General features: G+C 40.0%; 1 protein-coding gene across 2 annotated transcripts; it reads right to left on the bottom strand.

Annotated features, from left to right (window-relative positions):
• Positions 1–1,525: 1,525 nt before the first annotated feature.
• Positions 1,526–10,871, bottom strand: LOC119911762 (sterile alpha motif domain-containing protein 9-like). 2 transcript variants are annotated; one of them, XM_038730671.1, is made up of 4 exons: positions 10,575–10,871; positions 5,270–7,872; positions 2,661–2,738; positions 1,526–2,523 (listed from the first exon to the last, which is right to left on the bottom strand). In XM_038730671.1, exons 1-4 carry the CDS (start codon positions 10,634–10,636, stop codon positions 2,249–2,251), a joined length of 3,018 nt encoding a protein of 1,005 aa, XP_038586599.1. In that variant the 5' UTR covers positions 10,637–10,871; the 3' UTR covers positions 1,526–2,248. The 2 variants fall into 2 exon arrangements, with proteins under 2 accessions (XP_038586599.1, XP_038586598.1); XM_038730670.1 differs by having other exon boundaries at positions 2,661–2,741; positions 10,575–10,870.
• Between the last annotated feature and the right edge of the window lie 1,169 nt (positions 10,872–12,040).

Raw genomic sequence — 12,040 nt, 5'->3', positions numbered from 1 at the left:
GGTTTAAATTTTGACCCATGTACCGTCCACATTTCTGTACCAAGGGCTCGGTGGTGTTCCTCTGAAGGACTTCAGGACTCTGCTTTCTATTTAGATGTTGGCCACAATAGGATTTACTGCTGATCCTATGGCACAGCCATGTTTCTGTCTGTCGAATCCCCCGTTGTGTTGGAAATAGGTGGTGTTCAGACAGCGAGTTCAAAAATCTGGTCTGAGCTGTGGTTAGTTCTGTTGTTCAGGGTGTTGTCTTGTAGCAGTCGTGTCCTTACGTTTTCCACTACCTCCATGGTGGGGATAAATGTGAACAAGGAAGTCACATGATAGTACACCATGGTTTCACCTGGGTTCAGTTTCAGTTCTTGAACTTTGTTCACAAAGTCAATGGAGTTTTGGCGTGCCGACCAAGGGGGCTAGGACAGTAAATATATATTTTGACAAGTGAAGTGAGTTGATACTGCTGATAATGGACCTGAGGGGGCTTCCTTCTTTATGAATCTTTGGTAGTTCGTATATGCAGGGGATGGCTTCTCCAGGATACAAGCGGTGATATTGTTCACGGGTGATTTTCTACTGTCCACTGGTGGGATCTCGCCTTAGTGTTTAATATGTATTAGTGTCACTGAGTAGTGTGCTGACTCTGCTATGGTAGTCCACTGTGTTTAGGACTACCATGCATCTTCTTTTGTCAGCTAGCATGAAAGGGATGTTTTGATCCTTGCTTAGTGATGTCACAGCTTTCCTTTCATGGATGGTGAGGTTGGTAGGGGGTGCCTTTGCATTGGAAATAGCTACTGAAACCTTCAGCCTGAGCTGTTTTTTTTCTGTTAATTTGTTCTTCTATGGTTGATTCTGCTACCGCGATGAGGTCAACTACTGATAGCTGCTGTGGTCTGATGGCAAAGTTTAATCGTTTGGCCAGAACATTGTTGTTCTGTTTTGGTAAGTTCCCTTATCTGACAGGTTCTTCACCCATCTGTTGTCTATTTTATGCAGTGTGGAGTTATCTTCCCATTTCTTCCAGGAAAATTCTTCTGCTTTCCTAGTGTTGCCGGCTCATGACTTTAGAATTTGGGATTTCTGTGTATGTGCTTCCTTGCTTTTGGCGTGTTGAAAATGATGAAATCAGTGACCTTTTCTGATGCTGCACTGGGCAGATGTGTTTGTGGAGTAAGCTGTCAGTCTCTGTATTCAAGGCATCAGTGGTGAAGTGGATCCGTCTCACTCTTTCATTCAGTGTCATTCATTTGGCTTCTTAACATGGAAGTGGACCAAAAGGGAATTCAGAAGAAAGGCAGCCTCTCTTAGCCAATCGAGTACTTACTTTGTTGCTTTGGACAGCCCACAGAGACAACGGAGGGATAGAAATAGACAGATCTCATTGAAGGAACTGCTTTGTGGCATGGCACAACTGATATTCGGGGAAAAAAACAGAAGGACTTCTCTGAAGGGAGAAAATTTTTTAGAAACCAGAAAATGACGTTCATTATTATTGTGTGATTTGAATAAAGTTCTGTGAGATTCAGTGTTTGTTTTATTTTTTATTTTGTCTTGTCACGTAACTATTGAGAAACATCACTATAGCACACACATCTGATAGTTGTCCTGAAAACAAAAAAACGATGTATATAACTTGATTGTGCATTACAGGATTGATGTTATACAACCATTATTACACAAGGAGACCAAGCGACCTAAATAGGTATATGACCACGGTATGAATGCAGCATGGACATATATAGTTACTATACCACTGTCACTGTGGAAATTTATTATTTTTTGTCTTCAACTTGTTGTCCCCACTCTGGTCAATGTTTATTACAAAGAAAAACATACATGCTTCCCCTCTACTTGAAAGATAACTGCTTCAGGAAAAACAGTATATGTTTTAATATATAATATTTATATTAATTTTAGCACAATGACAAACTGACATAAACTCAGTTCAGACTCCTTTAGATCATGACAAAAAGCTTTCATATTTGTTTGAATAATACCTCATATTCAACAAGTCCTCCAACCTAAACAACAACATAGGATTTTTCAACCATGCCTCCGTCCACCCCAGCCCACCACCTCCGCAATAGGATTTTCTGGCTATTTCTTCATCTCTGGGACAGAACTGGATGACTTCCTTTTCTGAAACCAAATTCAACTGTGTATCTAATAGGCGTAAATCTAAGTAATCACATTTGTTTAACAGCAACAAGTCTTGACCAACATGATGGACTGGATTTTACGTGTTCCTCCTTTATTCAGTTTCCTCAAGCTCAAGGATGAGAGGCCTCATGCTTCTCATCCCTTTAAGGATTTCATAGAGGGCGTCCTTGCCTCTTGAGCTGGCTGAAGTCAAACACTGAAGAATGCCGCTCATCTGGTCTTTTGTGGTTTTCAAAGCTCTCACAACATTATAGTTCTCCTTTGAGATCAATCCCCTATCCTTGAGTTTACCCAGGATGAATCCTGTGTCGCTCACTCTGTTAATCAGAGCTGCCTGATGACGATCCACAAAATGCTGACCTGAGGCTGTCATGGAAGATAAAAGCAAAGCAATAAAACAAACAAAAAATAAACAGTGAATACTAGCTGTAATAGCCATATATTAAAATTCTAAAACAAGGAACTGATCACTTCACAATCCTTATTTGTATTTTAGAACTTACCTCTAGTGGTGTTTAGCCAGGCACACAGTTCTGGTTTTGTTTGTCCATGTTTTGAGAAATCCATCTCTGTGACCTCCACTGCTACACAGTACAATGGAAAGGGATTTCATCAGAGGTGCACACAGTGAAAAATAACATTTCAAACATTCAACAGCAATGTGACTCTTCAAAAGCAATGATTCACTTACTCAGGATGATCTGCAGACCTTTCTTTGAACAGTCTTAATTGACACTATTTTCTGATTTTATAGTGTTATTTAAGCACGTTTAGCTGGAAGTAGAACATGTTAGTGCTGTTTCACTGAGAGACTGAGAGACTAATTAAACTAGAACTACAAGCAGTTCTGTGAGGGGCCTCCCAACGCGAGCCACACCCTGCACCGCTCCGTGGGCCCAAGGAGTGATGGAAGTGTCTGGGCTCAAAAGGAGCAGCTCCAAATGGCTATTGTACTGTAATTAATGTTGTCATAAAAGCGCCATGTAGTGTCCGACTGACACCAAATTTTACACAGCTCCTCGGAGCAATACGGGGAGGTAGAGTACCTAGTTTCGTTTTAATCAGACACACCTACGAATGCTATTACACCTTTTCCCAGTGGAATCTCGATTTTCCTGCACGATTCAGTTTGCAATAACAGCGCCACCTATTGTCCAAATTGCATCAAATTTTGCACATGGCATTGAGGGCCCATGGCAAATAAATGACCTGAGTTTCATGTTAAAGGGTTATGGAGATGTAAAATGAATATATGTGGAGTCTTTTTTGGTATGAATTCAATAAGACATAACACCGCCACCTAGTGGCCAATTGACACCATATTTTACACAGGGGCAATGGGATATGATATGGGATATTGAACCAAATTACATTTTGAGGCAAAAGTAATTTGGTTCAATATCCCATACAAATGAATAGGATTTGCCCATGCTGACTCAGTTTCGATTATAGAGCCACCTATAAAACAAATTGCACCAAATTTTGTAGCTGTCATCAGGAGCCCATGGGGATAAATTGCTGGTAGTTTGGTAAGAGTCGGAATTGCCATTATGCAGATATAAAATGAATGTAAGGCAATGGGATTTTTAACAAACGTCATTCATCTCAAATAAAAAGACCACCTATGGCCATAGGGTCAACTTTGGTCCCTCGAGTCAGGAGACGATCCTGAGCAAGTCTTGCAAGTTTCATGTCAATGCAACTTGGGGTTATAGAGGAACAGCTATTTCCTGTTATACAATGCCACCTAGGGACTATTTGCACCACCAGATTTTGCACAGCCCCTCAGTAAGGCACGCCACATAAGGTCCCCAAGTTTGATGTACAACGACCATTCCAAACCTAAGAAATTACATTACTTTCTGTTTTTAACATTCAATCAGTAATCCAAATGCCTGGATTACTGATTGAAAAAAACCCACTATATATATAGTGTTTTTTATACCTTAACCTTTTCTCTCTTTATTAACCTTTTCTTTCTATTATACTCTTTATTAGTTTGTTCACATACGTAGGGTTTAGTTAGAGCTGTGAGACTTTTTAGTGTTTTTCCTCTCATGCTGTTCCTCTCCTTGAATGTTCATTCAAGGCCGGGAGAGGATCTCTATTCCCCAAAAACATAAACCTAGACTGTGTAAATGAGTGTGCATCCCTTTGCTGAGGCCAGATCCCTGTAACTGCTCTAGGCAGCAGGTCTCTGGACCATTACATTACATTACATTTATCTGACGCTTTTATCCAAAGTGACTTACAATTACTATATCTATATGTCAGAGGTCGCACACCTCTGAAGCAACTAGGGGTTGTAAGTGTCTTGCTCTCACAGTCGATTCAAACCCAGGTCTCTCACACCAAAGGCATGCGTCTTATCCACTGCTCCATCACCACCCGCTGTATGTGTGTTGTAGTACTTCTCTGTTTATTCTCGTTTATTAATAAATTCTTCAAAGACAACAGTTTGTTGTTACTCAATTATTTGCTCAATCCCTCACCAGCAATATACAATTTCTACGACAGTGGAAGCGTGGGAATTTTTGCGCCTGAGGTTTATGCAGGAGTCTGTGCCTACCCTGTGAGTTTCGTGTCTGTAGGTCTTACGTCTAGGCTACAGTATCACTTTTACGTATGGAAGAATAAAAATAAAAACCAATATGAAAACAATAGGAACAATAGACCTCTAATAATCAGCTGAAAATACATAAAATATTTGGTATGGTTGCTACAAGTTATTTATATTAAATTATAATTTTAAGTCTGCAGTCAATAGTCATAAAAGTTTACAGTGGACAGCTCTGCCATTTAGTTGATTGGAATATGTTTGCTGTAATTTTACTGAACCATCTACCAAAAACTTGGTAAATCCCTGACCCTCAATGACAGAAAGGATAAAAAAAAATCTGAATAATCAAAACATCACAGAGATTTTTTCAGTTTTGGTTCATGTTCATATTAAGAAAGTACTTACTGGCATTTACAGCACATTTGCTGAAGTAAGAAGAAAGTAAATTGGTACGACAAGTTAATTTAATTATATTAAAACTACGTACTGTACTAATTAAAATATGCAGAAAGTAACTAGATATTTAATTATGTTAAAGTTATAGTATGTTACCCTTTTCCGCAGTTTCTGTCTGGATGCAAAAGGCTACAGGTCCTCTGATGGTAAATCCAATGTAAAAGGAAACTTGGCGTGGTTTCCAGAGGCTGTTTCGTAGGTTTGCATCTACTTCAGTTGCTGTGCCACCAACAGTTGCATAGACTTTGTAGTTTTGTACCACCCCATCAATTTTGAGAAGGAGTGCTTGGACAATGGGATCTTTGAAAATCTTCTCATTGCTCCAATCTTGGATTGTTTCCTTATTCTGCTTAAGAACCAGTCCCTCGAGGACCTTTCTGTGAACAATTCTGTTCAGATCTTGACCTTTTCCAATGAAAAACAGAGGGCGGAGGTACCTTGATCGAAAGTATTTCTTATACGCATGGTCATAAGAACAGCGCATACACTGAATTAACTGACTAAGGTCAAACACACATTTGTCTTGACTATCTGTTGGCCAGTACAAGAGGAGGGCTAACATGTGGAGCTCAGGTGCGTCTTTGGAGGTCAGTGGCATTTTCTGTCCAAATGCATTTAAAAACTTGCAAGAGGAATGTAGAAAGATTTCTTCCCACCATGTAGTGACTTCTTTAAGCTCTGCTTCAGTGTATTCTCTGTCAAGACACAAGAGTACTCCAGCAGACGTTTCTGCCAGGATTTGTTTAAGCTTCTGGATGAAATCATTGACTTTTTCTTCGAAATGTTCATCTCTGACATATTTCCTGCAGCATTCTGCGATGTCTTTAGAAATGTATGAGGGATCGTCTTTCTTCATGTCAAGCTTTGAGTAGGTCAGATATTTATCAAGAAATGCACATTTTCTCTCAACCTCGTCTCTGCTTATTAGATCATTTAGGAGTTTGTTGCCTGAGCTCATGGACGCATGCTTTGTGAGGTCATACACAAGGTTGCAAACCTGCAGGTAACCAATCTGCCCTCTGATGTTAAAAACACATGGTATTTTGATCTTTCTAGCGTCTTCCTCGTCTGTCCCATGTTCTTTTTCAGCAAGTTCTTCTTCATCTTTGAAAGCTTCAATGGCTTTTGTGGCCAGTTGCAAAATTGCTCTCGGTTTGACAGGATGCTCTTTGTTCTTCAAACAGTTCTTGTAGACTTGTCCCAGTGTATCAGCAACAAATGAATTTTGGGGATCTCTTTCCTTTGCTCTCTTTGCCCACATTATTGCCTTGTTGTAGTCTTTTATTTCTATATAATAGAAACGAGCAAGTGCCTGAGGATAAAATGGATTCTGATCAAATTGTTTTGTTGCCACCTTTAAAACTGATGCACACTGAGCCTTGTCCTCCATCTTTTGAATGTCGAGAATCAGTCTAGAAAACTTTTCTTTGTCCTCTTCACTCTCTGTATTTTTGAATGGGCTCTCTTCAATTTTACATTCTTTTGGTTTTGGTCTTCTTTTGGTTAACATGTTTTTGACAAAACCAAGCAAAGATGGAGGAACCTCATCGCTGCACAAACAGGTCAGGAGGTTTCTTGTTGTGTCACTTCTGGTCACACCTGCCTCAGCCATCATCTCAGTGCAACACTTTGCTATCATAGGGTGAGCCATGCAGACTCTTTTTTCAGATCTGGTATCTCGTTGGAAGGTGATGATGAGATCACTAAAGGGCTTCATTCTGTCCTCCAATGAAAGGTCTCCATGGATGGAGTCTTCACATTTGAATAAGTCCAGGCACTGAGACTCCAGGAGATATGAGCCTGGTACATAGGCATTCAGCAGGGACAGGAAGGCAGCAAGCTGGGTCTTCTGTGATTTGTTTGCTCTCTTGATTGTTTTGAACACAGCACAGGCCTCCTGGATGTAAGCCTGAGAGAAACTAGTTTGCATTATGTTAAAGCCATGGAACTTCTTCGATTTATCACCGTATTTTGTGCTGAGCTCCTCCTTTTTCTCATTAAACTTTTGCTTCTCTGACTCAGAAAGCACTTCCTGTAGGAAAACATGGTCACTGTGCAGAACTGCATCATTTCTAATACAGCTGAGGAAAATCACTACAGGCATATTGGTGACTATCTCCTGTTCAGCAATCTTCATCATAATTTTTTCTTGCAGATCATCCAAATTTTGCTCATCATTCAGTAACAGCAGCACAGTATTCTGGTGGCCTCGACTGCCAGCTGTGAAAAGGTGGACCACCTCCTCTGCAACATCTGTAATGTTTGAGGTTGAGCCTGTTAAAGCAGCACACCTGAAGGTTTTCCGCAAGTCCCACAACACCTGCATGGCCAATGTGGTTCCCCCACATCCTGGCTGGTGGAACAGTTTAACAGTTGATGTTCCAGGGAGTTTTCTTCTTTGGTCAATTTGTTGCACAAGTGTATCGTATCCATCTCGTTTAATAAAAGGCCTTCCAGTGCCATCTGACTCTGCCTGTTCACTTAAGTGAAAGTTTAACCATTCAGGCGGGGCTCCTCTGTAAAATTTTTCCTCCGTCTGCTCAAGATGTTTTGGATGGAAAGACTCTCCTTCAAACTGATTTGCATAAAGAATATCCAAGAGTGAGAGGGAATCTCTGAATTCGCTTCCCACGTAAATTTCATCACTTCCAACAGTGGACAGGGCTGGTCCATTTGCCATCACTTTCAGTTTCACGTACCTTGATAAGGAACATAAAAAACAAATAAACAAAATTTGAAAGCTGCCAGGCATCGGTAAAACAACATTTTAAATCAGAAGCTAACATACAAAACATATCAGTAAATATCAGTTTATGATGCACAAAGTAAATTATGTAGGATAAATTAGCCTCACGTTAACCAGGTATGAGATCAAAATGATGCTTACATGTTAATGAGTCAGTAATAGCGATCCAGTAATACACCGAAAGGGATGATTTGCTGCCTAATGAGAATTGTCTCCTAAACCTTTGAAGACCCGCACTGGCATGATGCATTCACTAATCCTAACCATCACAGTTTAATTTCTAAAATGAAAGTCTCGTAATTCCCCTCCACACACTTGAAATAATTCTGAGCAGAACATATGATCTGTCAAGTACAAAGGCCCAACTAGATGCTTTGCGGTCGGAAGATGAGTGGAATGAAACAATTAGAGATGCCAATACATTTACTAGAGAAATGGGCATTCTAGTCGAAATCCCTTGCCCAAATGGACCAGCGAGAGCACGACAAGTGTCAAAACTACATACTGGGTTTAAAATGCAATCCATCATCGGACAATAAGAGGGTGAACTACACAAGAGAAACTCCTCTGAAATCCTCGATCGTTTCTCTCTCAAATTCACTCTGAGATTCACTGAGAATAAAGGGACTACATAATGCTGTCGAGGCACTCAATAGGTCGTCCCCCAGGCTTTTGGAAGTGGTCTCTGTGATGGCCTTTGCCAATCAGATCCGGCTGTCCTATAAGCTCACTATGCAGGTTGTGTGTTTCTAAACTGCAGCTTGGAAAAGATAACTGCATCGCGCATGCATACGCACATAAAACAAGAACGATTATGTGTCTCTCAGTCCAGGCTTAGATACAACTCTGGACTAATGCAAGATGGAAAGCACTGGATTGACATTAACAGGGGTGGAAATTAACTTTTTGGCTCACCTGCCAAGGTGGCTGGTAGACGGAAAATTCCCCCGGCCAAACAGATTTTTTACCAAAATAATAAATTGCCTTTTGTGTCACATATACATTTGTTTCTGTACTTCTAATTGAGATAATAAGGTATTATGTCAAATACAAACTTAAAGAAGAGAGTGAAATTTTAAGCAAAATTCTATTATTCATATTAAATGTACTTAAAACATAACAGTAAATTGTTTTATAAACTGACACGATGCTTATTAATCATTCAGCATAAATCTTATCACTGCTCACTCTTGTCATGCTTTATCATTCAATTTAAATCTCCTCATCAGACTGCTCACTTTCTACAATCCCCCTCTTCTGGCCTCCTGGTTCTGACAGAGTCCTTGCACAGCATCACAGCTTTCGTGGGATACAATTTTTAATACAGCCTATGGATCATTGTCTTTCATCTCTGGGGAGGACAGCAGGACCATTAGAAGATCTGACAGTGTGTCAGACACTGACTGGACCTTCAACTGCCCAGCTAAAAGGTAAAAACATTCCTAGCACAACTGTTGTAATAAGCTCCTAACACTAGCAGCTTTCACGCTGCCTTGTTTCACTGGGGTTTTGCGCCAATCTGCCGGCACTTTATGAAAAGTATGGACCAGGTTTTTATCCGCCTCTGAGCAGGGAAAGTTGGTGACAGACACGAGACAGAAAGACAGAGTGATCTTGTCTGTGAAAAGCCACAGCCGACATGCCGCTGGTTCCAGTAAAGCCGGATCGCTATGTGAAAGCCCACGTTTGCAGAATAGAGGCCCTTTCACACGGGATAAAGCTGCAAACTCTTTTTTAGTATGAATAAGCGAATGTGACATGTGCGGATATCCTTTCCGCATTCTTTCTATTAAAATATAACCATCACATATTCACAGGTTCAGTGCCTTATAGAAAGGAGGGACCTTATTGAGTGGCAACTTTAAGTGGCACTTATTGAAACTGAAAGTACTGCACTGTGTGGTCATTGTATTGCATGACAGTAATACAGTAATAATACATTTTGACAGTGTGTTATAGCATTTTGCCCAACAGCCAATACAAATTATATCTGTTATTGTAGGTATTTTTTTATGGTAACAAATCAGGGCAATTAATTGACTAATCATAATCACAATTTTCCAAAGCACAAAGTGACGTGTTCAATTTTCTTCTTATATCCAACCGAAAGTCCAAAACCCAAAGACTCTTCATTTACTATCATAAATGACAAAGAGTATATAGCAGCAATTCCTCACATTTAAGAAGCTGAAACCAGCAAATCTTTCACATTTTTGCTTTTAAAAAAAGTTGTCCATTAATTAATTATTAACTAATCTTTGCAGCTCTAGTAACAAATCAATTCCAACATTTTATAGAAGACTGAAAACAGCCTGTGAAGGGCAGCCTACTCTGAAATTACAATAGCCTATAAATGCCTATTTTGTTCCAATCTTTGTTTGTTTTGCTGTGTTTTGAATACCCTTTAGTTACCTACTAGAATTCAGCATGTAATTCACTGCATTTATTTATTTTCTTTAAGTTAAAGTAAACAAATGACTAGTGATAATTAGACCTCTGCTCTCTGTCCATGGTGCTGAAATATGCGCTATAATAGATAGGATGAAAGGCATTTTCGTTTCTCTTTCTAAGTCACGCACAACATGCAAACATAATGCATTGTGAATGTGAGCGAGAGCTCATCCACATACAAAAGCTACTAGGTGGAATACGTACCGTTCGCAGTCTTCAGCAAATGAAATCAAACGTCTGACGGAGCATCCAGGCAGTCTGTCCATCCAGTGTTGTGCATAAACGCGCACAAAGAGCGCAGTTCATTGAACGTGCTCATGTTTCTGGTTAACTGTTAACTGAATTTTCCCGTTTGTGAACGTGAAGTCACACGCTGCTGAGTTAAACTCATTATACACTACTAAAATAACAGAAAGGAGTACGCATTTGGAAGAAGGCTACGGCAGTGCGAAGAAAAGATAGAACTTAAGTTTCACTTTCATTTTCCGGCGGAGCTTCAAGGGCGTAACCATGGTATAGAGATATATTTATATATGAAAATGAACAGTAGTCATATTTACTGCAGAGAGAAATAATATATACACTACGGGCTTAGACTGCCGGGGGACTCCCCCGGGCATGATGCACTGAGCTCTCCTCCTCTCCCTCTCCATCTAATACATTCTTGTCCCTTTAATGCATGTTACTAACTCAACTTCTTCCCTTTCCCATAGTTTTGTGTTTCAAGACACGTACTTCACCCATGTTCTTGCTCAACACCCACTGCTACAAATATTATTAGTCCTATTACTAAGCCTATTCTTATTATTATTCTTTATTCTCTCTAACAGACTTTACAAACTGATCCGCAAGGCCAATGACGTTGTGGGGGTGGAGCTGCTCTCTGTCGGTGGTGTCAGAGAGGAGGAAGCTGTCCAAACTACATGTCATCTTGGACAATGTCTCCCACCCACTCCATGACGTGCTGCTCAAACACAGGAGCACTTTCAGTGCAAGACTCTTCCCCCCAAAATGCACCACAGAGCGTCACAGGAAGTCATTCCTGCCTCTATAACTCCTCCTTCTAAAGCTGATGATACACGGGGCAACGTTTTGAGCAATGTTGCTGGGCAATGTTGCTAGTGGCAAGTCCGACTATGTTTTGAACGGATAGCGGCGGTGCGGTGCGGGTGGCGGAGTGGTGGGGGAAGGGGATTACGGTAGTAATCTTTACTCATTACCATTGACGGCAAAGTTGCCCTGCACGATTGCTCTAAAAGTAGCTCCGTGTATCATCAGCTTTAGTGTCTGACACTTACAGTTATTAAACTAGACCTTATGATGTGTTTTTGTGCAATATTATCTGTTCAATAATTAATGTGCAATATTCTCTGCTGCTTTTTATTCACTAGTCCTTTTTGGTTCACCATAACAATTCTTTAAAAAATGTAAATTTTGTACATACCACACTCATTTCTTTTCTTATATTTTATATTTATACTGTATTTCTTTACCTACTTTCTATTATTATATCTATTTTTTATCCCTTGATACGTATGCAACTGTAACAAAAGTATTTCCCCTCGGGGATCAGTATTTCTGATTTTGATTATTTTTATTGCTATCACTAATAATATTGATGATCTCGAGATAACAAAACAGTAGTTTAACACAGGGGTTGGCAAGAACGT

Source organism: Micropterus salmoides, unplaced genomic scaffold, assembly GCF_014851395.1.
Source record: "Micropterus salmoides isolate LMB-PRFRI ecotype aquatic unplaced genomic scaffold, ASM1485139v1 Ms_hic_scaffold_2, whole genome shotgun sequence".
NCBI lineage: Eukaryota > Metazoa > Chordata > Actinopteri > Centrarchiformes > Centrarchidae > Micropterus > Micropterus salmoides.
This window is presented reverse-complemented; position numbering and strand designations above follow the sequence as displayed.